We start from the raw sequence: 27,186 nt of genomic DNA, 5'->3' as shown, positions 1-27,186 counted from the left end.
ACAATTTGATAGTGGAACAGCAGGTTGTTTTTGTTTTTGAGAAGTCTTTATCAAGATTAGTTTTAGAATTTCCTTAGTGTACCCTTAGTTTAGTTTGACTCTCTCAGCTGGAATGCACAGGATCAACCATTTAAAATGTGCTAGAATCACCAGCCTTTCAGGCTTAGATATCTTATGGATTGGTGCTGCACGAAAGCCACAGTTTTAGGAAAAACTTAAGTTTTGAATCGTCAATTTTATGTGTGCAAATAAGTGCTTAACTTGCTCACATATTTGCATGTGCAATTGGGGTAAGTACAAACATACGTGTCTAAACAGTTGCCCATGTGAACAGTGCATTTGTCCACATACTTGCAGAAATTGTATTTGCAAACTGAGTGCATTTTTGTCTCTTTTGTCTGTATATTGGCATGTGTGCAAGTCTGAACAGCTGGTAAAAACAATTTGGGAGATGAAGGAAGACAAAAGATGTTTTATTAGTTTTGGAAAAAATGGATCATGTCCATTTTACAGCCCTGCTTCATCTCAGTTTTAATTTTTCTAGACAGCAAAGATTCTTGTACTCAAATTCCAGTGTGCTCCAAATTAATATTCTGCCCACTCCTCATCTTACCCACATTTCCATAGTGTAACAAAGGTATGTTCCATTCACACCACATAGTGCACATGTTGTTCTGTGTCTGTTTCTGGATAGAGGTAAGATAGTTACATCACAGCCCTAAGCAATGTGTGACTCGTGCATGGTAGTGACAGCTCTGGGTGGAAAGAATGACATTGTATGCGTGCATGTCAAAATGCAGAATGCACTGCTTACAGTGCCAATGCATAAAGCTGCCTAGAGAAGTGAGGAGAGAGAAAATGCAAATAAGACTGTTGTAAATGATCTTGCTGAAGTTTTGAAACCATTACTGAAGGGAGAGCCCTTCTGTAGGCCTTGAAATCTGCATCTATCCTGCCACCCATCTTACACTTTATATTGTAGACTTCATTTTGCATGAAATCAATGGATACAACTGGAGAAATCTGGGCATAACTCATACATGTCATTGCCTCAATTTGTGCTTCCAAAACATCCAGTTGGATGACTGACTGCCATTTGCACCTTCCATTGCCACAATTGTGCCTGCAGTCATTGTAATAGCGTATCCTTGTATTGCACACACTCAAATCAGATCTTCTGAGACCACAAAACTAATCTCCGGTGCTGTCTCTAAATTCTAATCCTCTGTGGTGGATTGAGAACATGGCTGTGAGCCAGCAATAGCTCCCCGGGTCATCCAGTTCTACATATGGAATTTTACAAATGATGATAAAAGAGCACTGGTATTTCAATGGAATATGGGCAAAGTGTTGGAGGTGTTACTATTGTAATGATGGCGGCCGGTTACTGGTTCAGGGTTTCTAGTACAGAAATGCTTTGGGCACATGTAACAATTATATTTTGAATGACACACGAATAAATAAATAAGATCCATCAATTACCCCGGTCAGATCAAACGACTTTTATGATGTTGCTGCTATTTATTAGCATATAGATATATGTATGCTTGTAAAGTGCTCCTGGAACAACAAGAATTAATCAGCCTCCTCAACAGTTTCCCACACCTTCATGCAGCAGCCTTTCCCAACACCTATCACCTCCTGAAGAAGAGCTAATAAATAAACTTTGCAGAACTCCTTGAGGGCTAATACATTTGGCCTGCCATGGACTTGGGATGGGAGCAGGTTTCAAAAAGTCTATGACTCTAGTGGAGTTTCTATGATGAAACCAGGTAGTCTGCTGGGAGCTGCATTTCTTTGCCATGTGTTGTCTGTATGAAATCTCTGAAGTGAACAAATTGCTGCGCTTTTTTGTTTTTAATTTAAAGAACAATAGAGTGAAAAGGGCATATACAATTAGTAAGGACTTGGGACAAGAGGTATGTTTTGATCTTTTGAGAGTACGTAAGAAAACCAAAGCTGCCCAAGTGACAGCATGTCCTGAATGTTATACTGATCACCCAATATCATGTAAAAACACAGTTGGCAGGGAATATTTGTGAATGCTGATTCTTTCTTGGATAGCCGCCTGTTGATGCCTATGTGGTGTTGTGTTCAGGGTATGTGCCTTCCATGCAGTGATTTCATAAGCAAACTTCACAGCTCTTGTTATAAAAAACACTAGAGAATCAAGAATCTACATATGACACTCATCTCCATACTGCTTCCCCCTTATGTCTAGACTACGTATTTTTTTTTGAAAGGAGATATGCAAATTAGTGCCACATTTGTATATCTTCAGATTGCTTTTTCTAAAGTGAAAGTAGTCTGGACGTGTTTTTTTCGGAAAAAAACCCTTTTTTGAAAAAACTGCTCTTCCTTAAAAAAAAAAAAAAAATGTACACAGTTTTTTGGAAAAGGGTTTTTCTTCCTGGGGAGAAATCCACCTTCAGACTACTTTCACTTTCAAAAAAGCAACCGGAAGATATGCAAATTAGTGCTGAATTTGCATATCTCATTTTGGGAAAAAAAGTGTAGTCTAGACATATAATATTTTTACATGTACTGGATATCTGTCCACAACTTCTAGGAACTCAGGAGACCAATGAAGATTCTGAAATGGGAACCTAGAACTATGAATTGAGAGCTAAAATATGCTCCTTTTATCACATGGTAAAATGGTTCCTGGAGCTGATTAGCTCCTGATTCAACTCGTTGTATGTGATCCCACACAGCTGGCATCCATGTGGCAGAAGCATGTGGTTGAACATTTTGGTTAAGGTAACAAGCTTTGTAGCTCCAGCATCAGGAGCAATATTGTAGTGTAAAGTAAAAATTAATAAGTCAGAATGGTTACCATGAGATCTTCTTTAATAGTATTCAGCAGACCAGTGAAAAGGGTTCTTATAGGCTGCCCTGGAAAAATGCAGCTGTGCCTCTGATTCTCTCTCAGCTGATTCTTGCTGTTACTGACTTGCCCTTTGGAACCTATGCTTCTACAAGATATTAGGACTGAGGTTACTAGACAGATGGCTTTGAGAGAGATTTTGCTTTAAATAAGGAGGGACCAGCTTTTCAAAGTCCTCCTTCCATTCTCCCAAAACTGCATGTAAAACTGGAAGTAGAGCAATTTTCATTGGGATTGCAATTTTTGGAAATGAGAATTTTGGGGCAAATGGCTCCAACTCTGCTGCTTTTTTTTCTCCCCCCCCCCCCTTGGTTGCTTTCCAGTCTTGTGTCATGGCATGTGTGGCTATCTTTGGGCTTGTGTGACTGTTTTTCCCATTGGGCCACAAGATGATGGGATGTTCTCCTGATGTTAGGATTTGGATAACTCTCAGCTCTCTTGGGCAAACACTATGCTGCCTTTTGATTGTACAGGGCCTTGGTATGGTTGCTCCTGAAATACAAATACTCGTTCCCTATAAGATGGGGTAACTATGGACGTACAATAGAATCTCAGATTTACAAACACCTCGGGAATGGTGGTGATATCGTTTTGTCCAGAGTTGCGGTTCTTTTAAAAGTTTACAACTGAACATTGACTTAATACTTTGAAACTTTACTATGCAGAAGAAAAATGCTGGTTTTAATCAGAATGTAAATGAAATAAGCAAGGGAACAATTTTCTTACCTTCTCAAATCCTTTTTTAAAAACCTACCCTTTATTTGTAGTACTGTGCTTTACAGGATTTGCTTTTTTTTGTTTCTGCTGTATGATTGGAAAATCACTGGTGCCAGGAACTGGATCATCAGTAAGGGTAAGGTTTTGTGTACTCCTTAACTATACAGAGCTACCTACTTCAAGGAAGCAGCCATTTTGTTTCTGTTCATAAAGTGCAAAATGTTAGGGTGGGTCTACTGGATCAACACTACTTTTGGGTGCTTAAGCCCCTCCCCCTATGAATGACAGTTTTACCGCTGCCAGTGAAAGTGTGAACACTGCTTTGTTGGCAGGAATGCTCTCCTGATGACAAAGCAAAACCTTCTCATAGGGGATGGAAGAATTTTGTCAGCAAGAGTGCTGAAACACAGTGTTCGCACAAGCTGACTTTTAGTGTAGTGTAGATGTGTCCTCAGTAAGTCATGCTCTCTTGTCCTTTTATGGGTATAGTAATCTGTGTTGGTGATCACACTTTGCCATGTGCTGTATTAACCATAGAAGGATGCTGTACCTGCCCCAAAGAGCTTCCAACTGAATGGGATGTATTAAGAGGAGTGTTGGTAAGCAAGACTTGAGAAGTAATTCTTTCATTTGACTCTGCCCATTATACCTCAACTGAAGTATTGTGTCCAGTTCTGGGTACCACATTTCAGGAAAGATGTGGACAAATTGGAGACTGTCCAGAGAAGAGCAACAAAAAGTGACTAAAGATCAAGAAACCATGACTTATCAGGGCAAATTGAGAGAATTGGGTTTGTTTACTCTGGAAAAGAGAAGACTGAGATGGGACATAAGAGCTTTCAAGTACCTAAAGAGTCGTTACTAGGAGGAGGAGGGAAATTATTCTCCTTAACTTCTGATAAGACAAGAAGCAATGGGCTTAAAGTGCAGCGAGGGACATATAGGTTGGACATTAGGGAAAAACTGCCTAACTATCTGGGTGGTGAATTACTTCAAGAAATTGCCTAGGGAGGTTGAGATATTTAAGAGCAGGCTTTATAAAAATCTGTCAGGGATGATCTAGATTGGAGTGGGCAATAATTTTTGATGGTGGGGAGGGGAGACGGGACACTCCAAGATTTTGGAAAGTGGTCGAGGGCTGCACTCCTCCATGATATTAATGGAGGAGATGTGGTGTCTGGAATGGATTTTGGGTGCAGAAGGGAACTTGGGGGAAGGGACTGGGGCACAGGAGAGAGACTGGATTCTGGGAAGAAGTTGGGATGAAGCAGGCGGTTGTGATCTAGGGCAGGGGACTGGAGTGCAGGGGTTTGGGATGTGACCTAGGGTAGGAGATTGGGGTGCCAGATCTGGGAGGGCATATGGGTGTAAGGGAGGGACAGAGGGTTTGGGTATGTTGAGTGGGGAGGGGGGGAGGAGGGCAGAGAGTTGGGGCAGGAAAGGGCTGGGGTGCCAGAAGCAGTCTGTGACCAAGAGACTAACTTGTCAGCTGCCAAACTAGCCTGTCTGCCTGGCTATGTGCTTCATGAAAAACTGAGCCCAGGAGAGGGGGAGAGATTCTTCTTAGCTGCCCATTATTCTAACAAGCATTTCCCATTGGCTGTTTCTGCCAGAAACCTGACAATTGGAATGTGCTGGGGGTGGGACAGCTCCTAAAACTTCCCCCCTCCCCTCCAGTTTTAAAACAGAAAGGGCGCCCTGCAGCTATGTTTCTGCATGGCATAAGAGGCTGTGGGGCAAGCAGGAGAGTCTGTCTGGGGCTCCCCGCTGCCTCCATGGGCCAGATCCAGGTGGCGTGGCAGGCTGGATGCAGCCTTCAGGCCGTATTTTGCTCAGGCCTGATCTAGATGGTGTTTGGTCCTGCCATGAGTGCAGGGGAATGGACTTGATGACTTCTCAAGGTCTCTTCCAGTTCTTGTATTCTATGATTCTATGAATATTGGGCAAGACATAAGTGAGGCAAACACAAGGGTGAGGGGAGACTTGTGCTAACAATGTCACCTAGCTATGCAGACTTGTAACAGAACAAGGACCTCAGGATGGTCCTAAATGATAAACACATTCATTTTCTTGCATGATTTTTTCTTCCTGAGTTATGTTGTGGCAGAAGAGGGTCTGGGGAAGATTTGAAGTCAAAGTAGTAGATGAAGCAGGGTATTGTGTGTAAAAGGCCAGTGTGGACACAATCCAAAAGATGGTGATAAGAAAAACAAAGCAATAGATGCCTGGCGCTGGCATAGTTTCGAGAGGACATGCGATGTGAGCAAAGACAATAGCAGATAAGTAGGGAAGGCTAGAACAGTGAAATGCATTGAAAGGGAGGCTAGGTAGCTTGAACAGGATGCTGTGGTAAATACAGGCAGTCCCCGACTTACGCGGATCCGACTTATGTCGGATCCGCAGTTACAAACGGGGCTCGCCCCGGAGGACACGGACTGCGGGACCTCGCGGTCCTGCCACCTGTGTACTCCGGGGCTTTCTCCACGTCTCCCTGGTCTGCAGACCAGGAAGACGCGGAGCAAAGCCGCGGAGGGGCAGGGGCAGCGGGGCAGCCCAGGCGTGCCTGGGCTGCCCTGCTGCCCGAGCCCCCCCGTGGCTTTGCAAAGCCTCGGGGGGGGCCGGCAGGGGGACAGCCCAGACGCCCCGTGGCTGTCCCACTGCTGGCGTCCTCCGAGGCTTTGCTCCCCGTCTCCCTGGTCTGCTGGTCTCCAGCAGACCAGGGAGACGGGGAGCAAAGCCGCGGAGGACCCAGGCGGCGGGACCGCGGTACATCTCGGTCCGCCGCCCGCGTCTTCCTGGTCTGCTGGAGGGGGGTGGGGGCACAGCTAGTACGCCCCCCCCCCCACCAGCAGACTAGGCTTTTCTCCAGACGCCTGTGGCAGAGCAGCTGGGGCGCTGCCGGTTGGTCCCGCAGCGCCGCTCTGGGCGCTACTGGACCAACCTGGCAGCGCCCCAGCTGCTCTGCCCCAGGCATCCTGATTCAGCCGCTGCTGGTCAGTTTCAGCAGCGGCTGAATCAGGACGCCAGGGGCAGAGCAGATGGGGTGCTGCTGGGTTGGTCCAGTAGTGCCGAGGAGCGAGGAGCGGCGCTACTGGAGCAACCCAGCAGCACCCCAGCTGCTGTGCCCCAGGCGTCCCCAAGTCAGCTGCTCCTGAAACTGACCAGCGCTGACTACAGGAAGCCCGAGTCAGAGTTGCTCTGCCCCGGGCTTCCTGGAATCAGCTGCTGATCAGTTTCAGCAGCAGCTGACTTGGGGATGCTTGAGGTTCTTAAGTTGATTCTGTATGTAAGTCGGAACTGGCGGTCAGTTTCAGCAGCGGCTGAATCTGGACACCAGTTCCGACTTCCATACAGATTCAACTTAACAACAAACCTACAGTCCCTATCTTGTACGTAACCCGGGGACTGCCTGTAGTGAATCAGTGGTAAGATTTAAATCATAGAATCATAGGACTGGAAGGGACCTCGAGAGGTCATCGAGTCCAGCCCCCCGCCCTCAAGACAGGACCAAGCTCCGTCTACACCATCCCTGACAGATGTCTATCGAACCTGTTCTTAAATATCTCCAGAGAGGGAGATTCCACCACCTCCCTTGGCAATTTATTCCAATATTTGACCACCCTGACAGTTAGGAATTTTTTCCTAATGTCCAATCTAAACCTCCCCTGCTGCACTTTAAGCCCATTACTCCTTGTCCTGTCCTCAGTAACCAAGAGGAACAAATTTTCTCCTTCCTCCTTGTGACACCCTTTTAGATATTTGAAAACCGCTATCATGTCCCCCCTTAATCTTCTTTTTTCCAAACTAAACAAGCCCAGTTCATGAAGCCTGGCTTCATAGGTCATGTTCTCTAGACCTTTAATCATTCTTGTCGCTCTTCTCTGTACCCTTTCCAATTTCTCCACATCTTTCTTGAAATGTGGTGCCCAGAACTGGACACAGTACTCCAGCTGAGGCCTAACTAGTGCAGTGTAGAGCGGCAGAATGACTTCATGAGTCTTGCTTACAACACACCTGTTGATACAACCTAGAATCATATTTGCTTTTTTTGCAACAGCATCACACTGTTGACTCATATTCAACTTGTGGTCCACTATGATCCCTAGATCCCTTTCTGCCATGCTCCTTCCTAGACAGTCGCTTCCCATCTTGTATGTATGGAACTGATTGTTCCTTCCTAAGTGGAGCACTTTGCATTTCTCTTTATTAAACCTCATCCTGTTTACCTCAGACCATTTCTCCAATCTGTCCAAATCATTTTGAATTATGATCCTATCCTCCAAAGCAGTTGCAACCCCTCTCAGCATGATATCATCTGCAAACTTAATAAGCATACTCTCTATCCCAATATCTACATCATTGATGAAGATATTGAACAATACGGGTCCCAAAACAGACCCTTGCGGAACTCCACTTGTTATCCCTTTCCAGCTGGATTTAGCACCGTTAACAACAACTCTCTGACTACAGTTATCCAGCCAATTATGCACCCACCTTATCATGGCCCTATCTAAGTTATATTTGCCTAGTTTATCAATAAGAATATCATGCGAGACCGTATCAAATGCCTTACTAAAGTCTAGGTATATGACATCCACCGCTTCTCCCTTATCCACAAGGCTCGTTATCCTATCAAAGAAAGCTATCAGATTAGTTTGGCATGACTTGTTCTTCACAAACCCATGCTGGCTATTCCCTATCACTTTATTACCTTCCAAGTGTTTGCATATGATTTCCTTAATTACCTGCTCCATTATCTTCCCTGGGACAGACGTTAAACTGACCGGTCTGTAGTTTCCTGGGTTGTTCTTATTCCCCTTTTTATAGATGGGCACAATATTTGCCCTTTTCCAGTCTTCTGGAATCTCCCCTGTCTGCCATGATTTTTCAAAAATAATAGCTAAAGGCTCAGATACCTCCTCTATCAGCTCCTTGAGTATCCTGGGATGCATTTCCTCAGGACCTGGTGACTTGCTGACATCTAACTTTCCTAAGTGAAGGTGGTGGAAGGGTGAGATGTGGCCACAATGAAGATGAAAGGAGGTGAACTTAGCAGCTGGGGTTTTGATTGACTGTGTGGCTCTGGGGAAGGCACATGCATTTTATTCCTTGATTGATTTGCTTCAGATAACAGAAAACATGCACTTGAGATAGAAGAACATACTGTTTGCTTGCTGTGGGAAATGTCCTCTGGGGATTGATGATCATTAGTTTGGGCAGAGGCCTTCTGCCTATCAAAGGACCAGTACGTACGTACACACATGAGTATGCACTTGAACCAAAACAACGGAAGCTGTGAACAAAAACAGTGATGGTTGTTTTGGTGCGGATCTGTGTGGGGATCCGCTCATTTCAGATTAAAAATGGCTGAAGTTGCTTTTAGCCAAAGTGAGTAATGAGTTTTAGGAAACCAGGTCAGTTAAATCTGTGTAAGACTCCAGGTCCCTGAGATGGGAACATCTCATGAGCTGTTCTATGGCTGGTGGAGGAAGGGATACATCACAACATAAAGAGGAGGAATTTCAGTGTCTACAGATGGAAGGCTGTGCGGAGGGTGGAAGAGGGGCTGGCTTCTGTGGGTGAGAAGCTCCTTTTGCCTTCCAGGGTTATGAGAGCTGTTAAAATCTTAAAAAAACCAGCCAAACAAAAAACACCCCCCCTCTCCCCCACACACACTTGTTTGCAAAATGTAGAAAAATGCAGCAGATCCAGAAAAACTGGAACCATTCAGTGCAATTATTCAAAGGGACTGCTTAGCACAAATGAGCCAACCATGTGAAATCACTGCTTGAAAAAAGCTGAGGACACTGTTATTGTGTAATTTGAAAAACGAAGCTGTTGTCAACCCCTTTCATGACAAATCATAACTCAGAAGGAAGCCTGCCCCTTAATTTTATGGCTAACATGATGCATTGTTTGTTTTTAATTATTGCAGTAACTTGTATAGCACACCCTTCCAATGGCCGTAGAAGGTATAGAGGAGGAAAGTTCGGCAAGGTGCTTCCCCCGATTACACAATTTGTCTTTTTCCCAAAGGAAATTAGACAATCCTGCCTAGTACAGCAAAGCACTAGAGTGGATCTTCATAATCAAAACCATGGAACAGCATCTCATGCCAACCCGAAACTTCCCACAAATCTCAAATAAAATGGAACCTGACTTTTCAATTGTTAAAATGTTTGGCTCTCCCATGTCTTCCTCCCCACTGAAAAAGGGACAGCCCTGATTGTTAAAAAGCTAGTTGTGCAACTACAAAGACATCTACAATTGTTTCTCATTGTGCACATGGCTGGCCGAGCTCCATGAGCAAATCTGGTATGGGCATGTACAGAGGGCCACCTACATGTGCAGATATTAATTTGCATATGCAATTGCATTAATACAGCCTAACTCTTTGAAAATGGCAAGCACTTTCACTACTACTAACTGAAGAAAGCATTCAGCGATAAAGATCAGGAAATTGCTTGCTTTCTTTTATGCATGTGAATTTCATCTTTCAGTGGTTTCTTTTTATATCGACAGTGTCTGCGCAAAGCTTACTTGATTATAAATTGCCAGATTATGGTAGAAAATGCACATGTATGTGGGTGCACTATCAACTTCTTTCAATGTTCTTCTAAGCAAGGTCAAATGCCTCTGGCTTTTTGGCTCTCCTTCAAACTAGTCCTGTCAGCAGGAAAAACGATCAACCTGAAGTCTAGAATCAATTGCCTCAGGGGTACCAGTCCAGTTTCACTTTAATAATAAGCTACGATCTGATGCTTTTTTACCAGACAGGTAGTTACAACCTAAATGAAGGAAGTGTCATTATGGTAGATCCTAAGTTGTAGTCATATGAGACACAGGCTGACTCATATATTGTGTCTTGCCTGCTATAACGACCTGCTCCTGTCCTATGCAGTGAACAGCTCAAATGAGGGAAGAGTCAAACATTGGCCTGTATGCTAGGACCATCCCAGATCATGGCTCTGAAGTAGTAACTCTAGAGCAGGGGTGGGCAATAATTTTTGGCCGGGGGGGAGGGGGCATTTCAAAAATTTTTGAAGTGGCCCCAGGCTGCCCTGGAAGGGGTGGTGCCTAAACCAGAAGGGGTGGGGCCATGATCCTTCTGGGCTTCTCCATCCCCAGACCATGATTGGGCTGGGGGTGGGGGAGCCCTTTTGCCCCCCCCACCTCTTCCCACTCTGCCAGGGGCATGGGTGCCTACTGGGAAGAGGCTTCGAATTCTCCCCAGCCCTGATTGGCGTGGGGGTGAGGGAGCGTGCAAAGCCTCCTCCCACCCTGCCCCCAGGAGCACACGGAATTTCCACGCTCCTTGCAGAGTGGGAGAAGGCTTCATGCACTTCCCCTCTCCCCCAAGCCAATCAGAGTCTGACCTTCACCCTGACCTTCACCCTGCCCCCTTCCTGCACAAGTGTATGGTACTTTGAAGTGTCGTGTGCTCCTCGCAGGGCGGGGGGAGGAAGGAGGAAACTTCACACAGCTCCCCTGCCCCCAGGCCAATTAGGGATGGGGGGGGGCAGCGGAGCACATGACGTCTCCTCCTGCCCCACGAGCAGCACATGGCGCTTCAAAGCGCTGTGTGCCCCTGCCAGGGCAGGAGAGAGCTTCACGGTCTTCCTTGCCCCCAGGCCCTAATTGGCCTGGGGGCGGGAAAGCAGCATGGCCTCCACAGGCTGCATCGAACCGCTTGGCAGGCCGGATCCAGCCTGTGGAGGCCCTTTTGCCTACCCCTGCTCTAGAGTCTAGCTAGAGATGCTAAAAATCTGACTGCTTTGCTCAGTCCCATGAGAATTTTACTTTAATCAATAGAGACTATTTTATGTGTGGCTGATATTGCTTTTACTTTTACTTCCAACACTGAAAACTTGTGGATTAAGCAGATATGTGAAATTTTCAAAGACGTTCCCATCTCCCCTTTGTGGAAGACAGGGGATTTAATTGAGTGCTATTGAGCTGGTGTCATTTAGTCAAGGGTGACTGCTTTCGTTTTCACTTACCTATTACCCAATGAGATAAGAGATCTGAGAGGGTTCGCATAATGTATCTGCACACCTTTTGCACAGTACCTTTCATTTTGATGATCGTGACAAATTTGAGAACTGGTCTAAAATAAGTAGGCTGAAATTCAATAAGGAGAAGTTCAAATACTACACTTAAAAAGGAATAATCCATTTCACAACTGGGAAATGACTGGCTAGGAAAAAGTACTGCAGAAAAGGCAAAATGCAGGACAATGTAGCACTTTAAAGACTAACAAGATGGTTTATTAGATGAAGAGCTTTCGTGGGCCAGGCCCACTTCCTCAGATCAAATAGTGGAAGAAAATAGTCACAACCATATATACCAAAGGATACAATTAAAAAAATGAACACATATGAAAAGGACAGAAAAGGGTGTGCAATGGGGGAAAGAGGCTATCGTGGATCACAAACTACATATCCGTCAACAATGTAACGGTGTTGCAAAAAAGCAACTCCCATTCTGGGATGCCTGCCGGGATGTTAGACACAAAGCCCAAGAAATAATTCTGCCTCTCTGTTCTGCACTAAAAAGGCCTTAGCAGGAGTACTGTGTCCAGTTCGTGACACCACCCTTTGGGAAAGATGTGGATCAAATGGAGAAAGTCCAGAGGGGAGCAACAAACATGAGTAAAGATTAGAAAACATGACTTGCAACAAAAGATTGAAAAGAGAAGGCAGAGAGGGAGGGACATGAAGTCTTTAAGTATGTAAAAAGATTCTTATTAAGAGGTGGTACATTTGTTCTCCTTAATTACTGAGTATGGTACAAGAAGTAATGGGCTTAAATTGCAGAAGAGGTGGCTTAGGTAACACCTCAAGAAAAACTTCCTAACTTTCAGGGTAGTTAAACACTGGAATAAATTAACTACAGTGGTTGAGGAATCTTGGTCACTGGAGGTTTTTAAGAACCTGTTAGACAAACACCAGTCAGGGATGGTCTAGAAGATAATAATTAATCCTGCCTCAGTGCAGGGAACTAGCATAGATAACCTGTTGAGGTTCCTTCTTGTCCAACATTTCTGTGATTAAGTGCATGTTGGGAGAGAGGGGGTAGAGAAGCTAGCTATATTGTTTTTGTCTGACTCATTAATGAATAATTAGCTGGTGTCTGAATGCACCAACATAATTTAGTCTGGGTTCAGTATGCTGAGATGCGCCCCCCCCCCCCCCCCCCCCCCGAGTTGTATCTCAGTAATTCCATCATGCTACCCACATCATTGGTAAATATTTGCAGATTACCATGATGGAACAATAAAATGAAGATTATATCTCCACATTTCAGGAGATCCTCAGTGATTTCTTGCAAAGTACTTTTTTTTCTTTCTTTCTTTGCTTGCTGTAGCTTGTTTTCACAATCTCAAAGACAAATCCAGACCGTTTCTTTCTGAATGTTCGACATTTTTGGAAATGAGCTGTTGGTGGCTTGTTAAATGCCGAAGTGGGACACGTTTCAGTGCCTAAGTGGAGCTGTGGGTTGTCAGTGGTGATGGAGCAGCAGTGGGCTGTCATTTTAATTACTGGCCTTCCCTCTTGATTAGAATGGGAAGGGGGGAAAACCCTGCTGGGCTGAAACTTAACAGCTCCCCACATGAATAATCATTGAATATGTGCTGCTTGCTCTCTTGATCGAAGGAGCAATAGTACTACGTTCATGATCGACCCAGCTTCACAAGCTCAAGGCATATGTGGCATATTGTGGCTACCAATCTCTTTCTTGGAACACCACTCCTCAGGGTAGGCCAGCTAACAAGAACAAACAGCTAGACCTGTTGGATGTTGAATTAGAGACCTCCTTGGGTAGCTGGCTATCATCAAAATCCAGTCGCCCGAGACAAGTGGAATTCCCCTTTCTCGCCTCTTGCATCCACCAAGATGAGAGAATTTCTAGCTAGCAGACTAGTTTTCAAACAAGCTATGTATAACAAAAAGCATGTTCTCCTTTCATGTTCCACTTGCCCACTCTTAGTGCCTGTCAGTGTGCATGTGTCATTTCACATCTAGCTTATTGGAGAGCCTGGCCCTCAATAACTTGATATCTCAAGGCAAAAAATGATCCTTCAACAGCACTGCACTCGCGTTGCACCAGAGGTAAAACAGGCATTTTGCCTTCCAGGGATTCCTGTTCATTTTGTCTCTATGGAAGAAGTGGGTTGTGTCCACAAAAGCTCATGATACCATCTACATTTTTTGTTAGTCTCTAAGGTGCTGCAGGACTATTTGCCCTTTTTTAAGACTTTCCAGAAGAAGCTGCTTTGTCTTTTCTTGTATCATTGTATTGGTAGCAAATTCATCTTTGACTCACCTGCCTCTCTTTGAACGATGTTTCATTTGTCTGTCACAGAAAATGTTGCTTAACAGGAAGTCAGCTCATTTCACCTCCTACGCAGGATATATGGGTCTCCCACACTACAATATCACACGTGCTTTGAAGTTGTGATCTCAGCTATTGAGCAATGTGGGTCCCAAGCAGGGTATTCTGTGCTTTCATCTTTGTTCGGCTTCGAGCAATTTGGAGGCCTTACTATTACAACACTGGATTCCATGAGTTTGCTCAACCATGGTCAAGAAGACCTGGTGGGAAATATGGTAAATATTTTTTGGGGAAGGGCAGGGTTAGGGAAAAATTTCCCAGAATTATTTTAAAAGGGGGGAGGAAGTCACTGAAATAAAAAATAGACTTGTTTTCCCCCTCCCAACTGAGAGAGGGGTTATGATGGAGTGTCTGGAGAAAGAGAGTTTCCTTTTAAAATTTGAGTTGACCCAAAAATTCCAAAAATGTGAAATTTCATGTAGCCAAAAAGGCCATTTCTTGTCAAACTTTGATCGATGTTGATCTCGATTATTACACTTTAGACTGGTCCCAAAAGTTGGGGAAAAGTAACAGCGAGGTGGAGTAGAATCAAATGGAAGAGCTGACAGTTTGTGCTCCTATTCATAGATTCACAGAGGCTGTTTCCTTGTGGTGTGAGGACAGCAGGGCTGACAACCTTGTCAGGCCCCTAGGCAAGGCTTGTGTGTGGGGGAGGGGAGAGGAGAGAGGGAGGGCTCAGGCAGATGAGGTGGGTTTAGGGCTAGGGCTCGTCAGCCCTCAGCCCTGCCCAGAGAGTGGCGCGCCTTCCCTAGCCAGCCCTCAATGCTTTCAGAGTTCATCGCCTGGGGGGCTAGCTGCTGCAGAAGCAGTAGTGGTGACCAGGAGTTCTGGATCTCTTTGTATTTCTGGATCCTGGAACAGTTGCCCCTTCCCCCAGCCCCATTGGCAGGCTTGCTTGAGGAACTTAAAAAATGACCAGCTATTGTATGTTTGCTGAAAGAAATCAAACGTTGCCCCTTCCTGCAACTTTTTTGTCAGATCAATGGAAAGGAAGAGTTCTGAAGCCAATAGTTAGGCAGGACCGGTGCGGCCTTGTCCATTTGCCAGGAATTTCATTTGTTCAGACTGTTCTGACCACAGCAGAGCATTTAGTAAGTATCTAGAAGCCATCCATGATGACAATATTATTAAAGATCCCTCCACTTCTTTTCCTGCTTTCTAGCCAAAACTGTTTCTTTACAAATGATACTAAATCTTCGGTAAGTATGGCCCTCAACCATGAACAAACTGCCCATTAAATGTTTCATCCAAAACCCCAGAGTCAATGGGAGTCACTGGCTTCCAAGAGCTCTGAATCAGGACTTCAATCCATGCCCTCTCAAGAGTCTTGCGAGGCTGAAGGACGTGATCTGTGGATAGAAGTACACTGCTATCCAGGTGTGGATGCAAATGAGCCAGCTAAGTAGTATTTTACTCACTCACTTTTCAAGGTAAAAGCTAAAACAGACAGGGACACAGCCTGGAAAGATGTGGAATACTTTCTGTGAGACTAACCACGCATTTCGCCCGAGGACCAAGGGAGGAGTTGATTATAATTTTTCTCTCTCATCCAAAGCAACAGGAACCTCCTTTTTCCTGAAGGCAATTTCAAGCTGTTATACAAGAATGAAAATTGATATTAGTTATAGCTGTATTCTGTTGATCTTAATTTTAGTGAAGCTCCAGGCTAACAAATATGAAAATATCAATTTCCTGCCTGACTAGCAGGTTAAATGCAACAGTTCAGGATTCCGATGGAGTAGCAATTGCTGTCCTTTGTTGGTACATAGCTCAAAGCAATTACAGTGGCAGTGTGTTACAATGCAGGCTTTAGAACTAAACCAGGACATGCAGCAATGTATATATAATATTATAGCAGCAATGGTGTATAAACATACATTACACTCTGTAATAAAGAATTGCATGGTGGCAAACTGTTTTGTTTTTTAGATGGGTAAGAAAAATAAGCTCCACTGTCCATGAATTTTGTTGCATTTCCACCTCCCAAAATTAAAAATCCAGGATTAGACTGAGGACACAGATATTTTAATGATGCTGTTCTACTTAAAGCATTCTGCATTATCAATTGACACTTATCTTGGTATCTAATATCCCAACAAGAACATCTGTCCTACCAAATGATACTGAAGGGCAGGCAGATGGCTTGGTGTTTGATACAAGACTGTAAGTCAGAGATCTGGGGTCTATTTCTAAACTTGGCAAAGATTTCCTGTGTTAACTTGGGCAAGTCACATGCAAAACTTTCCCCACCTATAAAATGGAGATAATGATATTTGCCTGTTATGCCAGGGGTTTTGGGATTCCTTATCAATAAATGCGTGAAAAGGATGTCCAGTTCTTCTAATGGAAGGTGCTTTAGAAGTTCAAATTACTATTGTTAAAACAATTTGCCCAAATTTAACTCCCCTCTGCCCACTGAGTCCTCTGCCCATTATGAAAATTGAACTTGAACCAAAACTTTTATTTTTTTTTAAATATCATAAGTGTTTCAGCTCATTTGTCTTTTTCTGTCTGGGACTGGAACTATAAGTATCCAGGAAATGCTCTTCCACCAAGACTTGCAGTGTAGTTTCACAGGTCCCTGATACTGGGGTAATTTGCAGGAGATTATGAGGAGTACCTGAGCCTTTGGATGCCATTTCATACCAAAACAGGACTCGGAATGATTTTTAGGTGGTGCTTGTTGCTAATTGTCGTTCTGGGGACTGATTCAGACTTCCAGCTCTACTGTCCAGAGTAGCAGAAGTAGGTTGAAGATGTAATTTTAGTGCTTCTGCATAGACATGGACTTAAAAACCAGCCCAGAGAATTTAATTCATTGGAAAGGTACAAGTCCCACTATATCTGCATGTGTTTTAAGAGAATTACTTAGCTTGTGCACACTATTGGGCCTTGACCATCTCCCTACTTTATTGCAGGACTAATTTCTCCACATGAAAGCTATTCCACCCATGTAAAAGCAGAAGTAATTGCTGATCTCACAGTATCCACCTCCAGCCTTGTGGGTAAGGCCAATATTCTAGCTCCATACCTGGAAGAGAGGCTGGAGCTCTTAGGTCTACTGGCATAACTAAACGGTTCTCTGGAAGAAATTAGATGAAGGAACACAATCAGGCTTAGCTGTGCTGATTCTCCTGTAAAATCCCATTTTTGTCACTAACACTCTAACTCTGAAAATACTTCAGAGTGGTTACCAGAAGGTGCCGCTTCTACTTTTCAGAGTAAAACTGCACTTGATTCATACAGCACAGACATTTGTGGCATGCTTAATCAGAGGACTAAGAGCACAAGTTCAATGAACACTGAAGTGGAAGCGCTGTCTCGTGCAATTCTCTTAGTGTTGGATCTTCTCCATGTGTGCTTATCCTCAGGGGTTAATTTCTCCAAACTCTGTTCTAGAGGTGTAGGAACTTTCCAGCTGTAGAGAAAAATTCTTATCGATGGCTTCTCTCAGCCCGTTTGAAATTTGTACATCCCTCTTCTGTCCCATTGAAAGATGTTTTTATGCAATATCACTGCACTACTGTTGCTATATAATGGGAAAAGAAAAATGAGCCCTCTAAAAAGTGTTGTCTTCTTAAAGAACTATAAGACCCAGAAGTAGTATAAATATTTGTTGCCCATCTGAAGACAATTAAAGGCATTTGTTCTTTTTGCATATATGTAAACAAAAACTAAGCACAAGGAAACAGTTGCTGCTCAAAGGTTGTAATCAGTTTATAAGAGCAACACAGATATTTATGTAATGTCTAAGCAATTGTCGGACAGTAAGAGGAAGAACTTGCATTGAACACCTACAATGTGAAGATCTGACTGCCTTGGGGGAAGTAGAGAGGAAAGTAAGGGAGGGACTTAAATACTATGCTGATGAATGGATAAAATATTGATTCCCAGTTCATCCAAGTCCTCACTTCACAGGATCCGGGCTGTGGTGAAATAGCAGGGAAGAAAGCGAAAAAGGGACTCCCTATATGTAAAACGCTACAAGCCCTATTGCTGATGAACTTTTTGTGGTACAGAAGTAAGGTCAGGTATTAAGGAAGGAGAATCAGGAACCAACTGCTTTAGTGGCCATTTGGCCATTCATTCCAGCCTCCTTACTCTTAAAATGCCAAGCTCTCTTCCCAGAAGGAATTTTTCTTATACACCGTACTTGTCTCTTTTATATGTGTGTTCTAATACACTTTTCATTGTAGATCCCTGAATGCTTCACAAACACTAGTGAATTAAATCTCTCGGATCCTCTCTCCCAAACTGAGGCCCAGAAAGGATAAGTGACATTCCAAAGGCCAGATGGGACATTTGTTGCTGGACCCAAGCCTCTTGGCTCCCTGTCCTGTACCTTAGCCATATGACTAGTCTTCCTCTATTATCCTCATACCCACCTTCTATTCTTGTTTGGAAGGTGGCTGTATTATATTGAATTTTATAAGCATTTAAACCCTGCTCTAGTGCATTAGGCAACAAGTATTTTGTTCAGAGGTGGGGAGTGTTTTTATTATGAAATATCTGGAAAATTAATGTTCCAACCCATAGTCCCTATTTTTCAAGAAGAAGGGAATACAAGGCACTGCAAATGGTATAAGCCAGACTCTGTGTCTCAGTCTAAGCATACAATAGTTATCCTGTTTAAAGGCCTAAAATGGGGACTTTCTTTGCTTCACTACAGTTTACCTAAAAGCAGTCGTGGTATTATCTGCTATACAAATATTGGCCTACTCCTTAAAGCTACTTTCATAGAAAGTTCAGTGTAGTCTAAAGGGGGAGAACGTATCCTTTTATATGAGTTGGATAAGGTAAAAGATACCAAATAAAATGCAGGATTAGGACATGCTTGAGCTTGTGCATATATATGTATGTGTGTGTGTGTGTGTGTGTGTGTGTGTGTGTGTGTGTGTGTGTGTAAAAGGACAGGATTTATTGTTGACTTACATTTTTCAATTGGGTGTGTACAATCGGTTTGCTAAGGATTAATATATCACATCAATAGTTTTGCATCCTGTGCCAACTCCCATAGTATGATCACATACCAGAAACCTCCATCATTAACTAGCTAACATATCAGAGGGGGAAAGGGAGGGGAGGTGGTGAATGTGTGGCAAGAGAAAGCTTCTACTTTGCATGGATCTTTGCTACAGAGTTAGCCTGGGATTTTATCTGTGGGTTGCCACAACTCCCCTCCTGTCTACACACACAGCACTTTCAGTGGTACTTTCAACCTGGGCTGGCCAGCCGAATGGGCTAGAGCCGGGTTCATTGTTCACTCAGACGGGTATTGTGCCCACTTTGAAGTGAGGACACTGGAGTGCTGGTAGTCCTCCAGTGCCTTCCCTCAATTCCACACAGGTGCGCAGAGGGAAAGAAGTTCTATCGCGATTCACTGGGAAAGAATCAATGTTTCAACTAAGTGAAGCAGGACTTCCCTTCAGTGGGGCAGACAGCCTTGACGGGTCCCTGGGCAAGGTGGGAGGTGGGCAGCCCTGCTCTGTGTCCCTGGAAGGGGTGGGGCCTTGGGAGGAAGCAGCAGGGCTGGGGCGAGACAGTCTTCAGTGCTGCCTGGAGGTCATTGTGTGGTGCTCCAGCAGCGATTTAAAGGGCCCAATAAATCCAGGCTTTTTTGTCTTGCCAGCGACTGGGCAGTTACTCTTTGTCCTCTCTCTCCCCATTGGTGGGCCTGCTTTCCTTCATCAGTTTTAATTGTAGAACGTGAGCATGGTGCTTTGAAAGGGTTAAGTCTCAGACGAGTCTTCTGGGATGTGCACTTATATAAGACTTCAGCAGACCAGCATAACTCTTTAAAAGCAACAAATGGTCTGGTAACACTTTATAGACTAACAAAAAGCAAGTAGTCTTCTGGAAAGTACAGATTTGAACTTTTTCCTTTTCAAATTTATATAACATTTTAATGAATTGACGTGCACTGGTTAACTAGTCTGCTTCAAAAAAGTTAGACTAATTTCTGGCACTACATCTGCCTCTGCATTCACTGGCCAATTTTTGTGATCTTCTTATTTCATTATCCTAAGTATAAATACTTCTCATTATTACTGTATGAAATACTCATACAATCAACTGTCAGAAAATTGCCTCTACCATAGGAACGGTGAAAATGATTATAAAAAGTACAACTTAAAACTGTGGGGGGAGGGAAAGCTTCCTCTAAACTTTCAGTTGTAGGTTTGAGAAGCTGGTAAACTTTCAGAAGGAAGCTGATTTTATAATGATGTTTCTTGACTCTAATAGAAATTATTGTTCTAACACTCATCATGAGGGATTTTTTTTTTTTGGTGGTTATTTTTGGTATTGTTCTCATTGAAATAGGAGACTGGATAAGATGGAAAATAAAGAATAACATCTACTGGACTGCTCCCAAGACGCAAATCAGTAGGTCTTGGAGGATCAAGCCTTTTCTCCCACAAAACCACACATTTATCACAATGATTTGGGATATGCAGTACATCTTCTGCTCCCGTGGCCTGTGGACATTACAATAGAGCTGCCGAAAGCCAGCACTGGCAATGTTATTCAAAATAGGGATGAAGCAAAAAAGGAGGTTTTCAGAAGTTAGTTACTGTAAATTTATGAAGTGCAATTGAACTGTTAAAATCAAATGCAATGGCCAGAAACCTTATTGAAAATACATGTGTTTAAAAATGTCTGACCACAGATACTTAGAACTAGGAATTTCTATGAAGTTTAATCAAACAAAACTCCCAAAAGATTTCAGTATATACACTCTGCTCTGAAGTAAGGTAAACTAGTGATGGAATAAATCAAACTTTTTCAAAGAAAGTCATATATGTGAACTTATTTTAAATGGCCGGTAAACAGGAATATAAAACTCTAGAGTCAAATCCCCCCTCAGTTACATTGATGCAACCAAGAGGCAAATCAGATGCAAGGAGCCAATCTTTTATATGTGGAAATGGAGGTTCTGGAGCACAAGAATTATGGTCAGGTTCTTGTAGAACCTAAAGACCTAAGTACTCTATTCAGGTCTTGATGCTCAGTAATGCAACATAATTTTTATTCTGATCTTGCAGTGCACAGGGATCTCAAAGTAGGCTATTTGCCTAGTCCGTCCAGAAGCAGCCGAGTCTTTGTCTAATCACACCCAGGGATGACTGTTCTTTGAAATACCATACGATGCAGTCATCAAACCCCCTATTTCAGGTTCTCAACTTGCGATCCAATCAGCATACGCCTGCAGCCCATGTGACGTTCTCATGGCCATACGGCTTGTGGATATATTGTGAGGATGTGACCCACATGACACACACACACAAAGCTGCACATGCGGTTCATAGTGTTAAGCAGGTTGAGAACCACGTCCCTAGCTATTTCATCAGAGACAGTGGTATTTAAAGTGCTTAAAGTTCTGAGGGTGCTATTTGGCTCTGTTCCTGGTAGGATGGATGCTATGGGAAAGAATGTAGTGAGTTGTTCTAGCTGTGCTTGGTATTTTAGAGTGTTGAGGGCTGTATATGTCTCAGCTCTGCTTATGTAAGGCTGTCAGACAAGCTGACAGACTCACAAGGCCCCTAAGCAAGGTGGGGAAGCTGCTCTTGGCTTCTGGAAGGGCCAGGGGCCAGGGCAGCTGGCCCTCAGCGCTGCCTGGGCCACACTCCCCCCCTGCCAGCACTGTCCAGATTGTGCTGCCTGGGGCTCTGCAGTGCACCACGCATGGCTCCAGTGGCAATTTAAAGGGCTCTGGGTGCCCCTGCTGGGTCCTGGGGCAGTTGGCAGGCTTGAATGCTGTCTAGTATTCCATTGCCCAAAAAACCCTCGACCACCATGTCTAGACTGAGTTCCATGAAGGAACAATAATAGAATGTATTGGGAGAAAAACAATGAGACCGATTTTTCTTTCACTGAAGCCATGTTCTAAATCTATACTACAGGTTGAGCCTCGCTAGCCCAGCACCCTCAGGACCTGACTAGTGCCGAACCAGAGAATTTGCTGAACCACAGAAGGTCAAGATTGTTGAGTAGTGATAGAAATGTAGCCGTGTTAGTCTGGGGTACTTGAAGCAAAATGCAGGACAATGTAGCACTTTAAAGACTAACAAGATGGTTTATTAGATGATGAGCTTTCGTGGGCCAGACCCACTTCCTCAGATCAAATAGTGGAAGAAAGTAGTCACAACCATATATACCAAAGGATACAATTAAAAAAATTAACAAATATGAAAAGGACAAAAATGTGAAAAATATGAAAAAAATATGAAAAAAAAAGGAAAATATGTCCTTTTCATATTTGTTCATTTTTTTAAATTGTATCCTTTGGTATATATGGTTGTGACTACTTTCTTCCACTATTTGATCTGAGGAAGTGGGTCTGGCCCACGAAAGCTCATCATCTAATAAACCATCTTGTTAGTCTTTAAAGTGCTACATTGTCCTGCATTTTGCTTCAAGATTGTTGAGCAGCATTACCAACACTTCCACTGCTTACTGGGCTCTTAGACACTTAGGGGTAAATTAGAATACTAGAACTAGAAGGGACCTTAAGCAATCAAGTCCAGTCTCCTGCCCTCACAGCAGGAACAAGCACTGTCTACATCATCCCTGATAGATGTCTATCCAGCCTGCTCTTAAATATCTCCAGAGATGGAGATTCCACAACCTCCCTGTCAGGGGGTCCGCACCCCCGTGCGCCTCAGTGCCCCCTGACTGTCTTCATATAGCCCATCTCAGGGCAGAATACAGTCTGTATGGGTTGCTCATCATAGGCACATGGGCTTATCTCCGTGGCCCTGCTTACCTAAGTCAGGCTGCCACCTGTCTCCACGCCCGGGCCTTTCCTTCGACCCCTCCTCAGGGTAGCCTTAGCTGGCCTTCTCCCAGCTCTCACTGGCTAGCCCCAGCAGGTCTCCCTCCGGGGAGCTCCTGCTTCCTCCACAGCCAGTCCCTCACTGGCCCCTCTCCTCCTCCTGAGCAACCTGGGCTTCTCTATATATACACAAGCCAGCTGTGCTCCTACTCGCCCTAATGGATTCAGCTGGCCTCTACCAGCCATTTGTGCAGTCCTGGATCTTTGCCAGCTGGGCCCTCTCTAGCCCTAATTAGCTCCCGCTGGCCTTCTCTCTGTTAGCCCCGGCTCCGGGCCGGAGTCCGAGTATTAAAGGGCCAGTGCAGGGCAGGCGCCCTGTCACACACCTTCCCCTTCGGACCGAGCTTCCCTTCTTCGGCCGGCCTCCACCCGGCCTCCCCTATGCCCTCTCTCAGGGTCTGGTTTCTCCTCCTGGCCCCACCACCGCCAGGTCTGCCCTCGCTGCCTCAGAGCACGCCCCACAATGTCGGAGTGTTGGCCGGTGCACTCCCCAGAGGGCCACCCCGTCAATGTTAGTGTGGGGCGGCAATGCCCCATCGCTCACCCCCTTTTCCAGCACTCCAGCCCTTCCCGCCAGCTCGTTAGTCTCTATGGACCTAGAAAAAAAGTCGGCATTGTTATGGGCTTTCCCCGGTCTGTGGCAGACCTCAAACTTATATGGTTGTAAGGCCAAATACCACCTCATAATCCTAGGGTTGGTCTCCTTCATTGTCTGCAGCCATCGTAAGGGCGCATGGTCCGTTACTAATGTGAACGTTCCCCCTAGCAGGTAATAGCGCAGGGTCTCTATCGCCCACTTAGCTGCTAGGGCCTCCTTTTCAATCGTGGCATACTGTTGTTCCCGTGGGAGTAATTTTCTACTTAAATACAGGATGGGGTGTTCCTCCCCTTCCTGCTCCTGTGACAGTACGGCTCCGATCCCTCTATCTGACGCATCTGTCTGTACTACAAACGGTTTTGTAAAATCGGGTTGATGGAGAACCGGTGACTGCGTCAGTTGGTATTTTAACGCTCTAAACGCATTTTCGCACTGCGAGGTCCACTGGACTCTTTGGGGTCTTGTATTCTGGGTCAGATCTGTCAAGGGCGCTGCAATCGTGGCGAAATTGGGTATAAATCTCCGGTAATATCCGGCTAGACCCAGAAACTGGCGGACTTGCCTTTTTGTGGTGGGGGCTTTATAATCTCGCAGGGCTTGCACCTTGTCCACCTGGGGTTTTATCCTTCCCCGTCCCACCCGGTAGCCTAGGTAGGACACCTCTCTTTGTCCAAAATGGCACTTACTTGGGTTAGCCGTGAGCTTGGCCGTGGCCAGCGCCCCAAGGACCGCCTTCAAATGCCGCAGATGTTCCGTCCAGGTTTCACTAAAAATGACAATGTCATCAATGTATGCGGCCGCATACTCACGGTGTTCCTGTAGTACCCTGTCCATTAGCCTCTGGAACGTTGCTGCCGCCCCATTCAATCCGAAAGGCATGGTGTTGAATTGGAACAGGCCAAAAGGCGTGGCAAACGCAGTCTTGCTCTCTGAGGCGGGTGTCAGGGGAATTTGCCAGTAGCCTTTGGTTAGGTCTAGCGTAGATATGTAGTGGGCCTTGCCCAGCCGCTCCAGCAGTTCGTTTACTCGTGGCATAGGATATGCATCAAATCGCGAGATTGCATTAATCTTCCGAAAGTCTATGCAAAATCGTATAGTGCCGTCGGGTTTAGGCACCAATACAATGGGGCTACGCCACTCACTCTTAGATTCCCTGATCACCCCCATTTGCAGCATCCGCTGCAGCTCTTCCTGAACTGGTCTCCACATTTTCCGGGGCAGGGGTCGTATGTGGTCCCGGATCTTCTTACCTGGGGTTGTCGCAATGTGGTGACTCATCAAGGGGGTCTTACCCGGTTGTGTGGTTAGGACCTGGTCAAAATCCCGAAGGAGGGAGTTCAGCTCCTTCTGCTGTTCTTCCGTCAGTTCGGCCCCAATGTGCGCTGTCCCTTCTGCCTTCAAGTCGCCTCCCCAGGGTCCGAGTTCCGGTTCTGGTGGCTGTAAGGTAATAAGCATACCCTCTCGGGCGTTCCACTTCTTTAGTAAATTGACATGATAAATTTGTTTGTCCTTTCGTTTTCCCGATAATTTGATTTCATAATCCACTGGGCCTACCTGCCGTAGAACCTCAAAGGGCCCTTGCCATTTGGCCAACAATTTTGAGTCTGGCGCCGGTAATAGCAGGAGTACCCTGTCCCCCGGTTGGAATGTCCTGGGTTTGGCGCCCCTGTCATAATACTGGGCTTGCTTATTTTGGGCCTGAAGGAGGTTCTCCCTAGCTAGCTCCCCTACAGTCCGGAGTCGCCTTTGCAAGTCCAAGATATAGGGCACTGTACCCGTCACCCTGGAATCCTGTTCCTCCCAGTTCTCCCGCAATAAGTCCAGGATCCCCCGGGGTTGGCGGCCGTAAAGCAACTCAAATGGAGAGAATCCCGTTGAGGCTTGGGGCACCTCTCGTACCGCAAACAACAGTGCCGGTAGTAATAAGTCCCAATCCTTTGGGTCGAGCTCCACAAACCGCCGCAACATACTTTTTAATGTCTTATTGAAACGTTCAACAAGTCCATCTGTTTGCGGGTGGTAAACTGAGGTACGCAGGGTCTTAATGTTTAAGAGGCGGCAAAGCTCCGCCATCAGTTTGGAAGTCACATTGGTCCCTTGGTCAGTTAATATCTCCCTGGGGAGTCCCACCCGGGAGAATACCTGTACCAATTCACGCGCCAGCGTCGCCGCCAACGTGTTCTTAAGGGGGACCGCCTCAGGGTATCGGGTGGCATAGTCGATTATGACCAGTATATACTGGTGCCCCCGTCGGGACCTCTCCAGGGGACCTACCAGATCTAAAGCCACCCTGTCAAATGGCACCTCCACCACGGGAAGAGGGACTAGAGGGGCTTTCGGCACTCCTCCCTGAGCCGTCCGTTGGCATTCAGGGCAGGACTCACAGAAGTCTCTGACCTCTTTATAAATCCCAGGCCAAAAGAACCGCTGCATTATGCGTTGTAGGGTCTTCTCTCGCCCCAAATGTCCAGCCCAGGGGTTCGCATGTGCTAGGTCTAGTACCTGCCTCCGATACCGAGCGGGAACCAACAACTGGCTAACCTCTGTCTGCCCGTCGGTCGACCGGGCGATCCGGTATAGTCGATCGGCTCTTACCTCGAATCGCGGTGTTGGTCGAACAGCTGCCCCCGTACTGGGGTCCCCAGTCTCTCTTGCCCCTTGTTCCCAGGCATGGGTTAAGGAGGGATCTTCCCGTTGGTCTCTCATGAAGTCCTCATCCCCTCCTATTTCCTCCGAACTGAGGATTTTCTCCGGGCACGGTTCCTCCTCGGGACCTTGGGGTGCTCCCCTTTCCCGGCCTTCCGTCCCTGCTGGTGATGGTGGCCCCTGCTTCTCCCAGTCTCGCAGGATGCGTCTGAAACCCGGCCAGTCCCGGCCCAGTAGCACTGGGTACACCAGCTTTGGGGCCAACGCTACCCTGCAGATCACCTCATCTACCCCATCCGACAACCGGACCCAACCCGTGGGGTAGGTGCTAACATCCCCATGGATGCATTGCATTGATATGGATCCCCCGGCCGCCTCCCACTCTGGGACCAGCTCGGATCGTACCATTGTCTGGCTGCACCCCGAATCTACCAGGGCGGTCACTGGCCTCCCCTCTAGCCATACCTGTCGGGTGATCTTTGTCCCGTCCCGCAGTCTTGCCCGTAGGTCAGCAGCCATCACCTGTCCATACGCACCCTCTGTGTGGGGGTCGTACCTTCGCTGGCCGCTTGATGGTCCCCGCCCCTCACGCTGCGGGGTAGGACCCCAGTCTGGGCTCCCTTGCGCGTTGGTTTCGCCCGGGCCCAAACCGCCTTCCGCCCGTCTCCTAGTTTCTCTTACCATCCCGGGTCGGTGGTTCTGAGTCCTTTCCCTGGCGGTTGGTTGCCGCCACCTTCCCCAGGTCCTCTCAGGGCACAGCCTCCAAATGTGGCCCGGCTTCCCGCAGGCCCAACATGTCCGTGCCTCCCCTGTTGTCTTCACAGGGGCTGCTCTCCCTTTGTCCCTATTAGCTGGGGGGGGCCTCCTGGCTCCCACCCCGTAGGGACACTCCCTCCTCAGGTGTCCCCTGTGCCCACAGGCAAAACAAGTTCTCAGGCGCGGCCCCAGCCCCCAACGCTTGGAGCCTGGTTTGCTATGGAGCTCGAGGTCACCCCTTTGTCGTGGCCTGCTCCCCTTTTCCCAGGGCCCCGCCTGTAGGGCCTCCCAGGCCCTCCAATACTTATTCATCATCCACTTTTTTTTTTTTTTTTTTTTTTTCCCAACTCCCCG

General features: G+C 45.9%; 1 protein-coding gene across 1 annotated transcript; it reads right to left on the bottom strand.

Annotated features, from left to right (window-relative positions):
- Positions 1–22,646: 22,646 nt before the first annotated feature.
- Positions 22,647–26,830, bottom strand: LOC142829620 (uncharacterized). Its single transcript, XM_089769668.1, has one exon. It carries the CDS (start codon positions 26,758–26,760, stop codon positions 23,224–23,226), a length of 3,537 nt encoding a protein of 1,178 aa, XP_089625794.1. The 5' UTR covers positions 26,761–26,830; the 3' UTR covers positions 22,647–23,223.
- Between the last annotated feature and the right edge of the window lie 356 nt (positions 26,831–27,186).

The sequence above is a fragment of the Pelodiscus sinensis genome, chromosome 17 (assembly GCF_052426305.1).
Source record: "Pelodiscus sinensis isolate ZL-2025 chromosome 17, ASM5242630v1, whole genome shotgun sequence".
NCBI classification, from domain to species: Eukaryota; Metazoa; Chordata; order Testudines; family Trionychidae; genus Pelodiscus; species Pelodiscus sinensis.
The sequence above is the reverse complement of the archived record's forward strand: the minus strand, read 5'-3'. Positions and strand labels throughout refer to the sequence as shown.